Source organism: Argiope bruennichi, chromosome 4 (genome assembly GCF_947563725.1).
Source record: "Argiope bruennichi chromosome 4, qqArgBrue1.1, whole genome shotgun sequence".
In the NCBI taxonomy this organism is placed as follows: Eukaryota; Metazoa; Arthropoda; class Arachnida; order Araneae; family Araneidae; genus Argiope; species Argiope bruennichi.
The window spans coordinates 97,200,377-97,218,871 of NC_079154.1; the positions used below are offsets into that span (position 1 = coordinate 97,200,377).

Sequence of the window (18,495 nt, forward strand, 5' to 3'; positions counted from 1 at the left end):
TTCATTTCTTTTGCTAAGCATTTTTCTTTGAAACAAAATTAAATATTTATTTCTGAATTGCATACAATACTATAAACTTAACTATTCAATCTGAAGGTAGCCAGACATTATTTATTCTTCCATTTTCCTAAAATTTGTATTAATTTTTATTATGTAACATTTTAAATCTTAGTTTTTTTTAATAATTTACAAAATAGCATAGATATTTTATACTTTATATAGAATCAAAACTATATCTTGTATTAATATATATGGTTTTTAAAATTCAATTAAGATTGCTGTATTCATTTATATTATCAATAGTAAGAACAGATATACATTTTATAATTAAAATTTGTTTTAAATATTTATCTGTTAAACTATTTTTCCTGTTCCTTAAACTTTAGAAATGTCAATGTATATTTAAGAAAATTTCTATTATAAAATAATATTAATTTTCTGGCATTTTTTTGCATTTGTAATTGTTTTATTAAATGATGAAATAAAATGCTTATAAAAAATTATTGGTTTGTAAAAACACTGCATTTCTAAAGCTGCTCATTCAGCATATAGTTTATTAGTTTTGTTATGACACAGTGTATATTTTTTGTATTCAAGATTTCATTTGTACAAAAATTTGTTATATTATGAAGTATGCTTTATTATAAGTATTTTTAATGAATAATTTTTTGCAAAGAGAATTCCTTTGTAAATGCCATCACATTTGTTTCCGAAATTTGCTGTAAAATATTAAAATTGCTATTTTTTAAATTTTCAAATTGCTTTTTTAGTTATTATTTGAATTACAAATGAAATTAAATTTATTATCAAAATTCCCAATAGAAATTTAGTATAGATAGACTGATAGTACCAGTACTGATAGACCCAGAACTTTCTGAAATGCAATTGCTAAAAATTTGAAAAATTTGTAGTATTAATGAATATTTTTGAGATGTACGAAATACACAGGCATTAATTGAAATGTCTGTAAAAACATGTTTAAATTGTAATGATTTTAAATCTAACTATACAGATTTAATACATATGATATGTAATAATTATTTATTTTATTTCATGCAAATTATAATTTTAATGTATTTATTATTTTTATTATTGAAAAGGATGTAGAGAGAAATTATATTCTATTGTATATATTTGACATGGGGTATTTATTAAATGATTGTAGGTTTAAAATGTGATGTTTCTGTTTAATTATGTGATAATTTTCATTATATCATTTAGAAAATAGGGCGTAGAAAAATTTCTCATTTATAAAAAAAAAGAATGAAATACATTTTATGGTCCCCCCCCCCTTCTTCTCCCCTCTGTAAAATTTTTCTTTGCCTCCAAAATTGGAAAATAAATAAGAAACCAAAACATTAATTTTTGATATAAAAAAAAGAAATACAATTTAAAATAGTTTATCAAGAATTTTTATTGAAATGTTTTAGTATAAAAGGATTTCTCTAATAATCCTTGCTTATAATTGTTAGAGAATTGATAAATGAAAATAATATTTTTGTAATCCCAAAATTTTTCTGTACAACCCTTAAGTTCCAACCTAGAATTTAAAAAGACCTAATTTAGATTATTAATTTAAAGTGATATCTTCATCTTTTTGTCTTATGCTACTGTAAATGAATAATAATCAAGCAATGTATAATATTTATTGCTTTATCACCCTTAATTTGTATAACAAGTATTAATGATCTAAATTACTTTCTTCTATTCGCTGAACAATTGATCATCAAGAAATTGACCAATTAAATAAGGTTGAATCTTTCTAGCTGATTCTGTTTCTCCCAATTTCAACCATATGGATTAATTTTTCAAGCATGTATCATTACTAATTATTGACAGTACTCCACTTCTATTTGCTTCCGCAATATTATTAAAGACTCAATTTGATTAAGATTTTTAGTTCTAGGGCATCAAAAATGCAAATATATAACTTCTGATTTGAAATCAAGTTTTTATTTTTGTTATAAATGTTTTACATGAAATGACTATTGTATCTATGTGGAAAAGAATTTTTGTGGTTTAACTTTGTATTTAGGGAGGGAAAAAAACCCCCAGCAAATTGCATTTGTTTTTTACAGCAACCTGACTGACAACGCTTGGAACATTTTGTATTGCTTTTTTTTTAATGCAGTGAAATTTACTAATCCAAGTTATCTAAATATACCAATTCCTCTATTTGTATTATGAATGTGCTAATTTATTTAGATTAAAATTTGCATTTTTTTTCAAACATTGTAAATGTATTATTGATTTCATTGTGTTGCTTTCCATTTAAAGGTTTTCCTATTTCTAAGTTAGGCTTTGAGTTGCATACAATGCTGCAATCATATCTGTTGCACTGTAGTTTTTAATTGATGTTATTAATATTTTTTAATTTAAATCCAAAAAAAAAAATTATAAGTGAATTTGATATTCTGCTGTTATTTTGAATTGTCATAATTATATATATATAGTACATATTAGCTTAATAACTTGTAAAATTTAACTAATTAATGTTATTCATTTTTGTTTCAAATGCTGTTCAAGAATGCCTAGATTTTTATATCAAAAAGCATATAATGAAATCCATTATTTTGAAATATACGTTAAAAATTTTACATACATTCCTTATCTATGTAATATTTGTTAAATTTCTGATTTTTTAATTTAAGTACATTTCAAAATCGCGTTTTCAATATATTTGGTATTGAAAAAATATACATTGTGAAATCTTTACTTTATGCATTTATTTTCCTTTAAAAATTTGCATATTAGTTTTAATTTTACTATTTTCTGAAGGTTTTTTTAAAGCAGTTTATTGTATAAAGTGCATGAATTGGGATATCTTTTTTTGAATTTACTATGATAATAATTATATATATGTGTAAATAATTTGTATCTTTTTGCTTGATGTAAATATGTCTTTAAAAAAAAAATGATCTTTCTATAATTTCAAATTGTTAAATTGAGGAATAAGTTTGTGTTATTTTTATCTGCATAAAAAATCAAAGGCTGTTGCACCTATCAATTTTGTATTCGTCTTTCTTTTTGATCGATTATTTTTCACAGTTCAGGAATTTCTAAATCTTACAACTTAGTTTTGAAAAAGTTGGTTCTCAGTTTCGAAAAGTTAAAATCAAGCAAATTATTTAATTCATTGTATGAATCCCGTTAACTTTTGAATGGAACTTCATAAAATATATTTGAAAGCGAATGAAATAAAGGATAATTAGTTCTGCTAGACTATTCCTTATTAGATAGATCCACCATATTATTGCTGGAGACTGGAATCATAAAAGAGCCTCTCACATTTTTATTTCATTTATTCTGTCGATTCTGCATGGCAATTGCCTTGAAGAAAAGCTACCAACCATTCTTTTGCGAACTCTAACCGAAATCTTGAGAGACAGGTATTGCTGCAAAAAAAGCAGTCATTCCATTTTCGAACTTACGTTTTAATCATGAAGTTCTTTCATTGGCACTGTAGAAATACAGCATGAGTTACTACTGAATTGATAAAATAGACCTCATGAGTGCACATTTTTACCAATTTGATTTTATTATTGGTTTGGATTTTATATATATATATATATATATAATCTTTGAGCACTGAAAAAAAAATCACAATACAATTCTGAAAAATGGAAAATAATAGCTGCAAAAACAACATGAACTTATTCCTTAATGTGTAAGAAAACAAATTATGGATTTGTAAGATAAAAATTGAAACGATTTATAAATAACATGTAAATATGTAGAAGACAACCATGTACTGATTGATATATAATAAAATACTGGTAATATATAATAAAATGTATATATAATACATTTGGTGCTGCAAGAGTAATTTACTTAATATATAGTTTTTGCTTTGTGTATGCTATTAAAAATTTGGCAGTTGATATAAGACTGGGAGTTAGTAGAACAGAACTGTGAGTAAATTATGATTGTTAGCATAAATAATACCATTTCAAATTCAGAGGGTGCTTAGTAGGCATCACTAGGAACAAAAATTGCAAAAGAACATGGCATCGCAAACCGAGCTTGAAAATTGAATTTATCTTAACTATTTAACTAACTTCATTGCAATAAATCTTTTATTAATATATTTCGAATCATATCTTTTTGAGTTATTCAGTTAATGGCAAAAAAAAAAAAAAAAATCTGATTTCAAAATTTGCTCACATTTAATTTTGGTTATATCATTCTGTCCATGTGCTCGCACGCGCGCGCGCACACACACACATACATACACAATTTGCCACCATTCAACAACATTATTAATGAAGAAAAACTTAATCTTATTCGGATTTGTTTCAGTTGCATTAATATATTTTTTAATAATAAGCATTAAGGATAGAAAATTATATTCTCTTATCATCGAATTTTTTCATGCAATTTTAATGGATATTAATTGTATCTATTCTTTTGTCTTCAAAGTCATACTGGTTTGACTTAGAAGGCCCATATCAGCGGGTTGAAAATTACAGCGGGCCGTTCAAAAAGTGTGTATTGCTCGTAATGACAGCTGCCGGCCATTGAAGACGAAAGTAAAATTTTGGCAAATTGCTGAACTGCTGGTAATGAGTGGCGATTATTAAGTCTCGAGCCGAATCGAATTTCGAACCAAACATTTTTTTTTTTTTTTTTCAAACCATCCTTAAAATACAATTGAGAATATTTTGCTGATTTTTCGGCGGTCAAAAATGGTAAGTCAGTCTTCTTTTAAAAAGAAATATTGCGATTAAAAAAAAAAAAAAAACTGCTTTTGCTAAAATTTTAAAAATTAAAATGACCGAAGTTAGAATTAACTTTAAAAGCAATCATGTTTTTAGCAACGAAATATCAATCAATAGAAGATTCATGCGACTGAGAGTAACAAAAGCATTTTCTTACAAGAATAGCAATTGCAGATTTTTTTTTTTTTTTTTTTTTTTTTATGAAGCCTTAAAAAAACGATTTTTATTATAGTTTAACTCAAAATCTACCCAAGAAAGGGGTTAAAATCGAAACTACTTTATAAGAAATCCATTGCTTCGTTTCCCCAGTTAAGATCATATAGATAAAGAAGAGGTACTTTTTCTTTACAACAGAAACTGTAAGATTTAAAAAGCGAAAAGATAGTCTCTTTTTGGGAAGTGTAATTGGAAATATGATGTAGGGTTGAAAGTTTGAAATTCATGAGTATATCTGCAAATCTACATGAATATATTCCATATCTCATATTAGTGTTTGAGCGAAACTTTTGTTGTCTTTTTTTCAGGGAAAATATACATAGCACAAAAATTATTAAAAAGTGGAATCATAATGCAATGAATTTAATAACTCATTAAGTTTTGAAAAAATAGTCAAATACATAAATTAATGTACTTGTACTAAATGATCGCCTTCCACACTTAAAAACTTACTTTTTGTGCTACTTATTTAATAAAGTTTTTTGCTGTCCTTTTTGCACATTTGGTTATGCATCTCGGACTGAAAGTGTCTATTTTTGATATTAATTGGGATCATTTCTTATGTAGATGCGGAAGCTCAGTGAAAATAAGCTTGCTTCATAACTTTATTCCTGACCTACTGATTAAATTGCATTTAATTAAAATAATGATTTGCTGAATTGCTTTTGCGAATGAATCGGAAAAGTTCTTTAAGCAAATTTTCTTTTCGTCTGTCTATTTGTAGCGGCAAATTTAATAAGTTGTCAAAATTACTAACCATTGATATGTCATTGCAATGGAAAAGATTTCTTTAACTAACATTTTTAGACAAAAAAAGATTTACTATTATCTGCAATCATGCATGAAATAAAAGTTTAAATTGTGAGAAAATGTAACTAATCTTTTTCTTTTGTGCATGTGTAAGTACTAATTGAGTAAGTAGTTTTTAGTAACTGAGTGCCTTTTTTTGTCCGCCATTGCCTGAAGATTGACGGAAACAGATCGTGAAAGTGAAAACTCCTACTGGGATAATTATTTCCACAAAGGCAATCCCGACAACCATCTTTCTACTATTTGAATTTCCTCCCAAAACCGGGAGGCAGACCGGTTTTACTGCCGCTGTTCGAGTAATTGTGAGTTAAGTTTCAGAAAGTAAACATATTCTTCAGAGACCCATATTATACTAATCGCCATTTTATATGCAGACTAGCCGCCTTTGGCGACCAGCCGGTTCGCCAATCTTAATGTTCGTTAAAATTTTAATAATTAAATATTTTATGCAATTCCTACTTTAATAACTTCTTCATCAAAATATTTTAAAGCTTCAAATTTGGATATATAATTCACTCATAATATTATAAACGCCTTCAGTCACAACATAATATGTATCTCTCTAATTTTTCTGTTAGTTCCCGTAGAATTTATACTATTGGAAAGGATTAATCTGCAATTAATATAATAATATTTTTTACTGAAACAAAGTATTTTTTTGTAATATGATTACTGAAAAGAGTCACTGAGCGTTTAAACTTTATGAGCACTAAAGAATATCTTTCCTAATTTATGTAATATTTCAAGAATTTGTCAACAAAATATTCTCAGATTCATCATGACCAGAACGATTCATTAACAATGTTTAATTTTAAATGCATCAAACATTAAGAAAATAAAACGAATCGTTTAAAATAATCGGTTGAAAACAGGTTAAAAAAAACTACTTAAAAAACGATGTACTTAAAACTATAAGCGTATACAAAAAATATATAACTAACTTAAATACAATTTAATTACAAAAACATGCAACGAACCTAAAACTAATTTAAATCGAGTCCGCTTCCGTTGAAATGTAAACAATCATAATACAATGCGCATGCGTGAATTTTCAACGCCAGTTGCGGAACGCAAATGTGTGATTTTTTCTACGCCAGTTGGGGTAACGCTATGCAGATTAGAAATTTTTAATTTCCTTTATTCTGTTTTATTTTAATTCAAAAGTGCTTAAGAATGAATCTGAAAGATCGATTCATTAACAATGTTTCATTTTAAATGCATCAAACATTAAGAAAATAAATAGAATCGTTTCAAATAATCAGCCGAAAAATCTTAAGCCTAGCCTCATGACTGTTGGGAAAAAAAATTGAAGCCGTACTCATTTGGCGATTTGAAGATTTTTTTGGCGGGAAAGTTAGTTTTTAATTAATAATTAAAATTCTAATTAAAAATTCAAAAAAAGGGCTATCCTATCTTTTAAGTTAGATCAAACTGCACACGGTGTGCAAATTTGATTAAAATCGGTTAAGTAGTTTAGGAGTCCATCGCGGACAAACAACGTGACACGTAATTTATATATATTAAGATAAGAAAAAGTAAAACTCATACTTCTATGTCAGACAAATTTTATGTTCAATCCCTTAAAAAGTTTTAAAATCTTCAACCGAAATTAATTATATAATTATTAATCTAAAGATTTTGGATAAACTATAATTTTAGTCTCGAATGTGATACTCTCACTATGTGCAATAAATATGTAAGGGTTATTTGAAGCTATTGATTTGGCCTATTTAAAGGTGAGATACTGTCACTATCTAAATATGTAAAGGTTATTTGAAGCTATTGATATATAATTGGCTGTTTGAGAAGCATTTGATTTCTAGGTGCATTTATGACATTTTGAAAAGATTCAATTTTATTTTAAGAGATTATTAAAATAGGGAGGCTGCAACTGTTGTGTTAGATCAGCACATAAGTGATAAATATAGTTAAAGAGGGAAATAAATTCAAAATTTCAGTATAGAAAATGAAATTGATGCAAATTTTGTCCAAATTAACTTTGAAAAAAATTGATGTTACTGAAACACGATTTTTTTTTTTTTTTTTTTTTTTTTTTTTTTTAAGTTTTAAGATATTGCAAAAACTAATTTTTTTATTTGATGATATGTTCCAAAGTTCTGAAGGAAAAACACAAAAAGTGCTAAAAAATATGTGTGCGAAATTTTGTTCGAATCTGTTCTATTAATTGTAATTAATTTTTAGTTTTAATTGCTATGTATGTAATCTATGTAATTGCTTAAGATTTAAATAAAACGAGCATAATCAATAATACTATACGCATAAATAATTTTAAAATTCTAAAAGAAATATGTTGCTCTTTGATTTATAAAATAATTTAACGGAGTATTTAGGCTGTGTTAAAAAAGAAGAAGGTATGTTTTTTATTTTCTTTCTTATTGTACTATGTTGTCCAAAATTACTTTTAATTTCATAGAGGATGTCCCTAAAAAATGAAGCTTGCTCTTTTTTCCCCCCTAAATTGTATATAATCTGGATACCAAAATTGTAGATACAAGCCAATTTCTTGACTAAGCAAACTAGTAGAACTCAAACACACAAAGATCTAAATGAATAAAATATATTTTCATGAAACTTATAGGTTTGTATCAAATTTTAAACCTAATATTTTTTATAAAAAAAGCTAAAATATGATGCACGATTTTTTTTCCCATAATGTAATTAAAATAAGCATAAAAATGACCATATACGAGGAATACTCAACAAATTTTTATTTTGGAAAAAAAAACAAGAAAAATTGTTATTTCATATGAATCAAATAGATATTTGAATAATTCAGTAAACCAGTGCTAAATTTCTGATAAAATGCAATGAAATGTTTTTTATATTTTATTTTTAGTTTATATAAGATTGAAGTAGTATACAAATACTTTTTAGTATTTTTTAAATATCTTTTAATATGTGGTTATTACAAATTGTTTCCTCATAATATTATTATTTAATTAATAAGTATATTTATTTTAGAATTTATAAAATTTAATATTTTAATTATGATAAACACCTTAAAGGGATTTTCCCCCCGAAATAATTAGTTTTTTTATTACCAATTTTAATATTTTGCCTCAATGGGGTGCATATTATTACACAAAAACTGCTTTTAGATCTCCTTAAAATTTAGAAATTAGTTTTTCAGTTTTACCTCCTTGCAATTATTTTAGCTAAATTAATAAATTTAAAAATGTTTTCTAGTATATTTTACAGCAAAATTTTTCATTGTTTTATTAACTGTCCATTGTTAACTAGTTTTGATTTTTTTTTGTGTGTGTGTGTGTGTATGTATTATCATTGCTATAATTAAGAGTAAAGTTTAAAGAAAATGATAATGAAGTTAGACGTATCAGACCTAATTTTTTTTTTATTGCTACTATGTTTCGAACCAGAAGTTCAAATTCCCTCTATTTTTTCCTTTCTCATATAGCATACAAAGAGAAAGTATTAAAATAGCAACAAAAAAAAAAAAAATCGCATTTGAGATTTTGATGGAATTTCTCGTTTTGGACCACCATGAGTCCAAAAAACATATGTTTAGAATTAAGCTTGTCTGTGAATGTTATAACTCAAAAACGCTTTGAGCTACTCTGATGAAATTTGGTATATGGTCTTTTAGCCAAATTTGTAGATTTCTGTCCAGTTTGGAATAAAATCCATGTATAGGAATGTTTGGTTGGCTGTCCAAGAACAAATGAACACGAAACCTACAATACTTAAAGAGCTACGTGAGTAAAATTTGGTACTGTGAAAATAAACATCTGAAAGCCTCATGGTGTTCCCGGCCTGCTCAAGGCTCAATTTTTGTGTTGGAAGTGAGGGGATATAACACCTTTATTAGGGACTATAAAGAAAGTATCTGGGTGAGTATTCTCCTATCGGTTTATAGATATATTTTAATGGAAACGAAACTAGTTGAATGACCTCGGACTAAAAATAATCATAATTCAAAATTGAACACTCGAACTCAATTTTAATTGCCCCTATGAAGAAATGAATGATAGCCAGTACTAGTAATAGAACATTTAGATTACATGCAACATTTCCTCGTTTATTTCTTGTCCAGACCCACTTCTTTTTACAAATTTCAAGTTCTTTGTGTGCTATAATTTGAAATGGAGTAATTAGACTTCTCGTTATTTACGGCATGTCATTGAAAACAGCAGGTGGCACAGTCCTTTTCGCCTTGGATGTTCTCGATTTTTGTGTTAAGAAATTGTTGAATATTTAAGAGTGAATTGTATCTTTTAGAGTATTTTCCTTTTCGAATTAAGACAAGAAATTTTATCAAGCATTATTCTTTGAGTTGAACGAAGATGAATGTTCTTCAGTGCGCGGTAAGTTAAATAATGATTTTTCAGTTATTCTTCTTGAATTTAGTTGTTTGTTCAATTCTGAATATGAAATTAATTTATTTAAAAATATTTAATGATTCCTTACCAGTAATAATATTTCTGTTAAAACTGCTTTTTTTTTTAATTTAACAAAAATTGAAAAAATATATACCACGAAAATACTTATGTAATTTTATATAAATTGTCATAGTTCATAAAAATATTTTTATTAAACAATAGATGTTTGAGTATTCTTCATTATAAGTAAAATAAAAAAATTTAGATATTCTTAGAAAAAAATATCACTAGAATAATTTTTTTTATTTTTATTTTAAGAAATCCGAAAATAATTTATATTTAGAAAATATTTAAATGTATTTATATGTGCATACTCAGCCAAAAACAAAAATATATTAAACAATAACTATTTGAGTGTTCTTCAAGAATTTTTAAGAAGATTCTAAGAATTTTTTTTAATTACTTCTTTTTCGTTTTTATTAGTTGAATTCTGAAAGAATAGTTAATGTGTATGGGAAAAATAATTTATAAAGATAAATAAATATGTTTTTATTTATTTAAAATACCATTCTTATTTTAGAAATTAAAAAAATGCTAAATATCTGGAAAATTATTAAATGATTTTATGAACATTTTAAAATACAAGAGCTATAATATTAATAAAATAAATAAAGAACTTCCAAAATTATTTTTACGTGGATTTTTTTTAATATTAAAGTAATTAGCAATATCTCTTAATAGGCTTTTATTGTTTTTTAACACCTTTTCTGTCTCTAATAACTTTTCTTAAACTCCTTATTAAAGATTTATTACATTTAATTTATTTAGGTAATAAATCTTTATTAAGATTACTGATATCTAATTTTCAATATTTAAAAAAATATTATAGGGAGGTATTCACAGAATTGTTACGAAAACTTTCTTTTTAAGTATAATTTTCATAATCATAATTGAAAAAAATTCTGAGCTTTTAGAGATGTGTGATGTAATTAAATTTTGATAAGCATTTTTACTGTCAAATTTTAAAAAAAATATATATGCTTTGCTCGTTTTTGTAATTATAAAAAAAATATATTTTTATTTTTTTCATTTTTTCTTCGAAAGAAATGTCTCCCTCCTATTCAAAATGAATTTAAATTTCGTATTACAGTGAAATATTATCAATCATAACACTCAGAATTCTTTATTTTGAAAGAAATACTTTTCGAAAAACACTAAATAAAAATTAATTAATTTAAAAAAGTACATCTTATTATAAAAATCCGAATTTGAAACTTTAATGTTTAAAATTTCTGATACTTAATTTTATATATGATGGAAAATATTTTGTATTAATTAGTTTAATGTAATGAGCTGTGCATAATTTTAACGATTTTTTTAACTTGATTTCTTTCCTATTTGTAATAATACAATTTTTCGATCGATTTTCCATTTTCTTATGTACTTAAACTTTAAAATTTTGTACACGTGAATGCTCTCGATGACAATACATAATTTTTATGCGACTGGAGCACAATTATCAGTTTATCATCAATTGAATGACATTTTATTCCGTACTTTTTGTTGAAAGTTTTAGCTCAATGTCAAAAAAATTTTTTAAATATTTTTTTAAAAAATTCCTGTTATTTAGTACTGTAATATAAGTTCGTTATTAAAAACTTTTTTTAATTAATTGGTTATTTATTTTGAAAATTGGGGAACATAATTATAAAATTTTCTACTGTAATTTAAATGTTCTAAACAAGCTGTATCATAAAATTTCAAAATACTTTAAAAACATCTTTAGAATAGAAATCAACATATTTTTTATGCATTACAAAATTCTTACATACGCATACAAATATTTATCGTATAACAATGATTTTTTGTGCAAAAGGATGTGTGCAAAAAGGATGAAGTAATTAATTATTAAAGTAATAAGATAATCTGCAATTGCTGTCAAGGATTACTACTTAAAAATTACCAATTTCTTCACAAAAAAGCAAAATATCGTTTAACAAATTATTTAACTAAAACTAAATTTAACATTAACAGATGGCAGAAGTAGCAGATAAAGTTTTTCACAAAGTTCGAACTTTTATATTTAAGTCTGGAGGAAAATAAAAGCAAGATGTCCTCCTCTTCTTGGGAAGACCACAACCAAAAAAATAAGTCGGTTTTTTTTTTTTTTTTTTTTTTTTTTTTAGTTAGCTGTTTTAAACCTTTTAATGAACGGATTCGTTAGTATCTGAAATCTACTTGTAAAGTTTTAAAGTTTATCGTCCATACATATAATTTTTAATCTTTTATACTCATTAATTGTATATAGCGTTGATTATTAATGAGAAAAAAAGAAAACTAAAATTGCGCCAGCCCTTCAAATTTTGTCGATCGAAACTGAAATTACACCAATCCTTCAAATTTTGTCGATCGAAACTAAAATTGCGCCAGTCCTTCAAATTTTGTCGATCAAAAATAAAATGGCGCCAATCCTTCAAATTTTTGTCGATCGAAAATAAAATGGCGCCAATCATTCAAATTTTGTCGATCAAAAATAAAATGGCGCCAATCCTTCAAATTTTTGTCGATCGAAAATAAAATTGCACCAATCCTTCAAATTTTGTCGATCGAAAATAAAATTTTATAGTGATGATTTAAATGTATGCTTTTATTATTTTTTTTCGAGGAAAATGTCACGAGAGGATTTAAACATTATTCCATACCCTAGGCTAGGGATGGTAAACCAGTGGCACTCGACACAATATTTTGGGCACGCCGCCGATCAAAACAGTTTGCTTTTACGGTTTGTAAAACGGTTTGCATGTGATTTCATTTGATAAACTGAACTTGTCCCAATTCGATTGGTTGGAAATTGAAGAATTTGAAATGCATCTGATTGATTTCCAATCTAGTTCGATATGGATTCAAAAATTTATTGAAACAAAGAAAAAGTTAGAGTTGATTGAAACAGAAAGATTAACAAGCCATATAAATAAAAATGCCAGTAACGAAATTTTAGAAACATGGAATTTGATACCAGACACATTTATTTGTTTGAAGAAGCCGGCTCATGCTATTTTAACCATATTTTCATCTACCAATGCCTGCGAATGATTATTTTCAGAGATGAATAACACTAAAAACTCGCTTAGGAAGTGTTGGCAGATGACATGCATTCTGCTAAAAATAACATCTTACAACCCTAATATAAGATATTTGTCATCTAATCTGTAACAACAGAAGTCATACTAATGTAGTAACAGTAAACTAAAACATTTACGCAAAATGTATTTTTTCGTAGTAAATAAAGAGTTTAGAGTGGTTTTATTATCTTCCCAATAATCACAAGTCAAAATTATTTGACGGCATGCCTATACTTCCTTAAACATTTCTTTAGAAAAAATGGCACGTTGATCCATAAAAGTTCGCCAACCCTAGTCCTAGGCATTATTTTGCCTTGCTACGCCACTATGTGCTAGTTACTAAAAAAAAAAAAAAAAAAAAAAAAAAAAAAATCATATTTAACATGTTACTACCCATGTGTTTTATCACCCTTGGAATTGTAAGCATTTTTATACTTTAATATTAAAAGTATGCTTTTCAATATTAAGACGTTGAATATTTTTTATTAGTTTCACATTTGTACAAAGTGGGTAAGATTACAAAAACCTATTTCTAGGGCATCACTGATTTTATAACATTAGAAATGTTAAATAATGCGAGGAAGAAAGAAAGTAAGGTGGGGATGGAACTCTATATCAAAGTATAGAAAGGAGGGTGGAAAAGTTGCCATTCACTCTGGTAAAGAGTTTACTAAAGAGCTTTGTCAAAGTTAAATTACATGCAGACTGATATTAGAAGATATTTTCTTAATGTATGAAAATTGTCTGATAATTCCTTTTCAGATCATTAGCAGTAAACCAGGTCTTCCCACTGGTGTGATACAGAAGTTTAGAGAGGGGACTGGCAGCTCAGGTGTTTCCTTGGCATCTGTCTGTGTTCAAAATTACAAGATCCTTTCTGAAAAAAGTTATAGCATTGTTTTCAAACGGAGCATTAATATATATAAACTAAACAAAATTTTACTGGAAACCAGCAAACCCATAAAAATTGTGCTTAATGTTTAATTTACTAAAATTTTGAAAAGAAAAAAAAATGGTTCCAAAACTTGAATAATTATTATTTAAAATAAAATAGATTATAATTCAGCTGTCGGACACTTGTGTCATGAATGAATCGAATCATAGCATTTTTCATAACGTCTTAAATACTCTGTGAGTTGTAAGATAAATAATAAACTTTACTACTACACTTTCTAATAAGAAATAAAATTTCAAAGCAGAAGAAGAAACCAAAAAGATTGTGTCATTGAACTTTTATATTTTCCAGCTGTTGATGAAAGCTTGGGAAGATTTTGAAAAATGGAGAAATGAAGTTTGGTTCTCTTTTTACTCATTTTGCAGTGGAGATGAATTTGTTTTAAATGTCATTGGTAAGTAAATAATTGCACATGGTGTTTTTAATTGCCCCCTTTTTTTAACATTGGACGGTAATATTTCAATAATATCCTCTTTTCCTTTCAATAAAATCGCTTTCTGTCTTCTTTTTTTAATGTTTAAATGTTTGAGAAAATTTTTTTTAAAATGAAGTAATTGAATCTGCTATCCGGAAAGTTTAATATATGAAATAATCTTATATGTTGTGATCTTTCCATGTACAAAGAATCAATAATGTTAAATCTGATTGGAATTTTCAAAAGAATAAAATATTTCAATGAGAAATATTATATTTCTCTCACTGAACAATGCATTTAATGCTGACAATATCATATTGCACCATCTAGGTAAATTTTTGTGGTACTTGCATTGTTGCCATAGGTTGATAATCTACTGGTACTTTAAAATTTTGTGAGATGACTTAAGATCATCAATTTTTATACATGGCATGCTATATGTAGCCTTTTCCACGGTTAAGCGACCAATGACGTTAAAAGTACTTCTTCCAAATGAAAATCCTCGACATACTTGCAACATAGTATGGAAAGAAGTATAGGAAGTATTAGTAAGCTCAGTTCGACCGATTTCACCACGGTAAAACTGAGTATAAGTTCAAAAAATATTAGTAATAATAGATAAACTGTGAAATAAATACTGTAATATAGCCGAATGATTCGAATAACACTTTAAACTAAGTGCATTCATGATTTTTTTTTTATCTAAATGATCAGTTCATATGTAGGTAAGATGAAAAAATATTCAAATCTAATCAGTATATGTTTCGTATCTAAATATTTTCTCCGAAAAAAAAACACGATTAAAAAATCCTGTCGAGCGAACTTTGGTCTTCCAGGTACTAATTGACTTAAACGAATAAGATTTTATAATGAAATGAGGGAATTATTCCGCCCCTCCATTGGCATGACATGGAATAATTACGAGAAACTTAAGATCGTTGATTCTGATCTCTCCTTTTGAGACTCTTTAAATGAACTTCTCCTGCTAATAGTGCTTTGGTTACATAATTTTCAGCTATTTTATTCCATGAATTCCATTAAGTTTAATAACTTCAAGATAACTTGAACATTAATATTGATCTTCTTAGAGATAATTTCTGTCACCGAAGACCATCTTTCTATAATGTGATGAATTAGATTTTTTTTTTTTTTTTTTTGACTAAACTGTGTTGAGATTGCAAAGACAGAAGCTTTATTTCAATTTTGCGAAAACTTTTACTCTTCTTCAAGCATTTGATTCACGAATTATGTCTTCCAACCAAAGGAATAATCGTTGCTGACGGTAGCCCTCGGCGCACTTTAACATTTCGTTCTTAATTTTTTAATTGGCTTTATCATTTCTATGACCACCATTTTTTGAACCATTCGAAGATAGAAACTCTTTTGGCAAAAAGCAGTTTTCATCTTAGAATCTCCCTTAAATTCTGTTCCTGCACTTGAGAAAATGCATCTTTCTTACCTTTTTAAATTCTGTTATCCACTTTAAATCTATTTTCAATGCTACTCGCTGATTGCAATAAACAGCGAAAAGAATACTAAAGATTGTAATTAGTCGCAAAAATGTCAAGTATTTACCCATTAAGAACGCGCTTCTTCTGGACTGGAAATGAACATCCGACAATAACTCTAGCACCCATTTGGTTAAAAATCTTAATTAGGGTGTGTGTGTTTTTTTGGGGAGGGGGTAGGGATACGCTTCATTTTCTCGGAAACAGTAACTGGAATTTCAACATTAAGGTAGCATGATCATTATTTTGATTATTAATGGGATCGAAAATTTATGGGTGTTGTTTTCCTGTTACGCTGTCATCATCCAATGCAAGTGGAATTTTACATTTACACTGTAACGTGATTGTCGAGCCATAACAATTATTTTATGTAAGTTACAAAAGTATCCCGCTCTAAAACAATGTCTTTGCTCTGTTTATGTTTCATAGAACAACAAAATAATGTCATTTCAAAGCAGATTATTGTTTTTCAGTTGTTGAAAAGGAAAAAAAAAATGATACTATAAATAATTTATAATTCAAATAACAAAACTTCTAGTTGCAGCAATCTACGAAATATACCGTCTTCAGAAAATCGAAATAATTCCTGTTGAATTAATGATATAATCTCTATTTGATTTCGGTTTTCGATTAATAATCTGAATTGGAAACATTATATGAAGAGCATATGGTGAAACCTTATAAGCCAGCTAACAGCTACGAGACATGAGTATTATTTTTGTCTTGTGGTCTTGTTACTCGGCTGCAACCAGAAGGTCCCATGTTCTATCCTCGCTCGTATCAAAACCACTACATTGGTGACCTGGACGTGAGAATTCGTTTACGATTAAGATTACGATGTAAGAGACTAGTTTCCGGTTACGTTGCACTAGATCAGGATTGGCCCATAGGTTACAATTATTTGTATTCACTACTAGCAGTTAATAAAAATCAACATATCAGTTTTTTCCAGCCTGATTCCTTAAAATTGCATTAATTAAAAAAAATATGCCATTTAAGTGTGATATAAATTCCTTTATTAAAATTTTACAGTAACACTTCGAAACTGAGCGATTGTAGAGACCGATGAGAAGTGTATAAGTTGAGATCTATTTCTGCATGTAAATACACGCGAATTTTAATTAATTGCAGATAAATGCTTGCAAAAACTTCTGGTTGAAAGGAAGCTATGTATTAAAACATGCAATTTTGTTACATAAAAAGTGTTACAAGAATCGTAAAAATCATCAATATCGATTGCTCCATAAAATCTAAGAAACTGTTCTCTTCTTGTGTAAAATTTCGCCACTTCAGGCTAATATTTTGTTATTATTATTTCTTTTCATTTATTTATTTATTAAGTATTCCTCTATTTGCAGTCAAAATGAGTTCACCATTAGCATCTATTGTCTCCTAAATGTATAGATCTTTTCAAATGTGGCAAAACCTTTTGCCAAGCTTACCATTGCCATTTCCTGCACTTGTGGTATTGGAATTGATGCTTCTATCAGCTTCTATAGGAGCGTTTAGCTAATACATTTTTCAATATAACACTTTGCTATTTGACTTCAAACAGCTTATTGGAGTAGCCAGCCACACCTGGTACTTGCGTCATTAAACTTTACTAAACCAAAAAATCCAACAGCTGACTGATATGATGACCGTCGCCCACTTCCAAATGTAATTATAGAATAACTGGTAACTTCTTTTATAAAGTTAGTAACTTGATCATTTTGGCGTTGTTCCTCATTGGTTCATTTTTCAAAAACAGGGCAAGTATTGTTTTTCTTAACGTTATTTATTATTATATCTCAATTTTTGCATTTTTATCATATTCCAAAACGCTTACTATTCGAAACAGGAGGATGGAATCAGGAATAGGACTACTCCGTGTTTGCGTAAATCAAAGTGCAGTAAGTCGAGGTATAATTGTGTTTGATTTGCAGATTCTTGATATACTATAGCAAATATATATTGGAGATGACAATAATCCTAAAGAATTCGTTTAAACTCTTTGAAATAGTATAGTTAAATTATGTAAAATTTATTAAATTATCATTATTGATAGTGACATATAATTGAGAACTATATTGTGTCAGAAAAATATGGCTAATAATAAACTTATCTTCGATAAAAATAACCAAATTAATGCAGAAGTAACCTCATCTACTGAATACAATATTTGTAGACTTTTTACCTATACATTTGTTTGCTTTTAACCCTTTGAGTACATTTGTCGTATCAGAACGTTCTGTATTTGAATTTATGTTTCAATTCTTTTGTAATTCTTTTTAGGTAGATTAACTTATCTCAGTATCACGCAGCAGTATATATATTCAAAATAGTATGAAATAAGCAAATTTTTTGATAAAATATACTGCCTTTACGTGTTCAAAATATTAAATGCGTTTCGA

The 18,495-nt window shown here is 27.1% G+C and overlaps 1 protein-coding gene across 1 annotated transcript in view; it reads left to right on the plus strand.

The window, feature by feature from the left end:
* Window positions 1–18,495, plus strand: part of LOC129965784 (fatty acid hydroxylase domain-containing protein 2-like) — a 35,875-nt gene that overhangs the window by 7,324 nt on the left and 10,056 nt on the right. Inside the window, exon 4 of the mRNA XM_056079965.1 lies at window positions 14,471–14,573. Coding sequence (XP_055935940.1) covers window positions 14,477–14,573 — 97 coding nt within the window. The 5' untranslated portion in view covers window positions 14,471–14,476. The remainder of the gene's footprint in view (window positions 1–14,470; window positions 14,574–18,495) is intronic.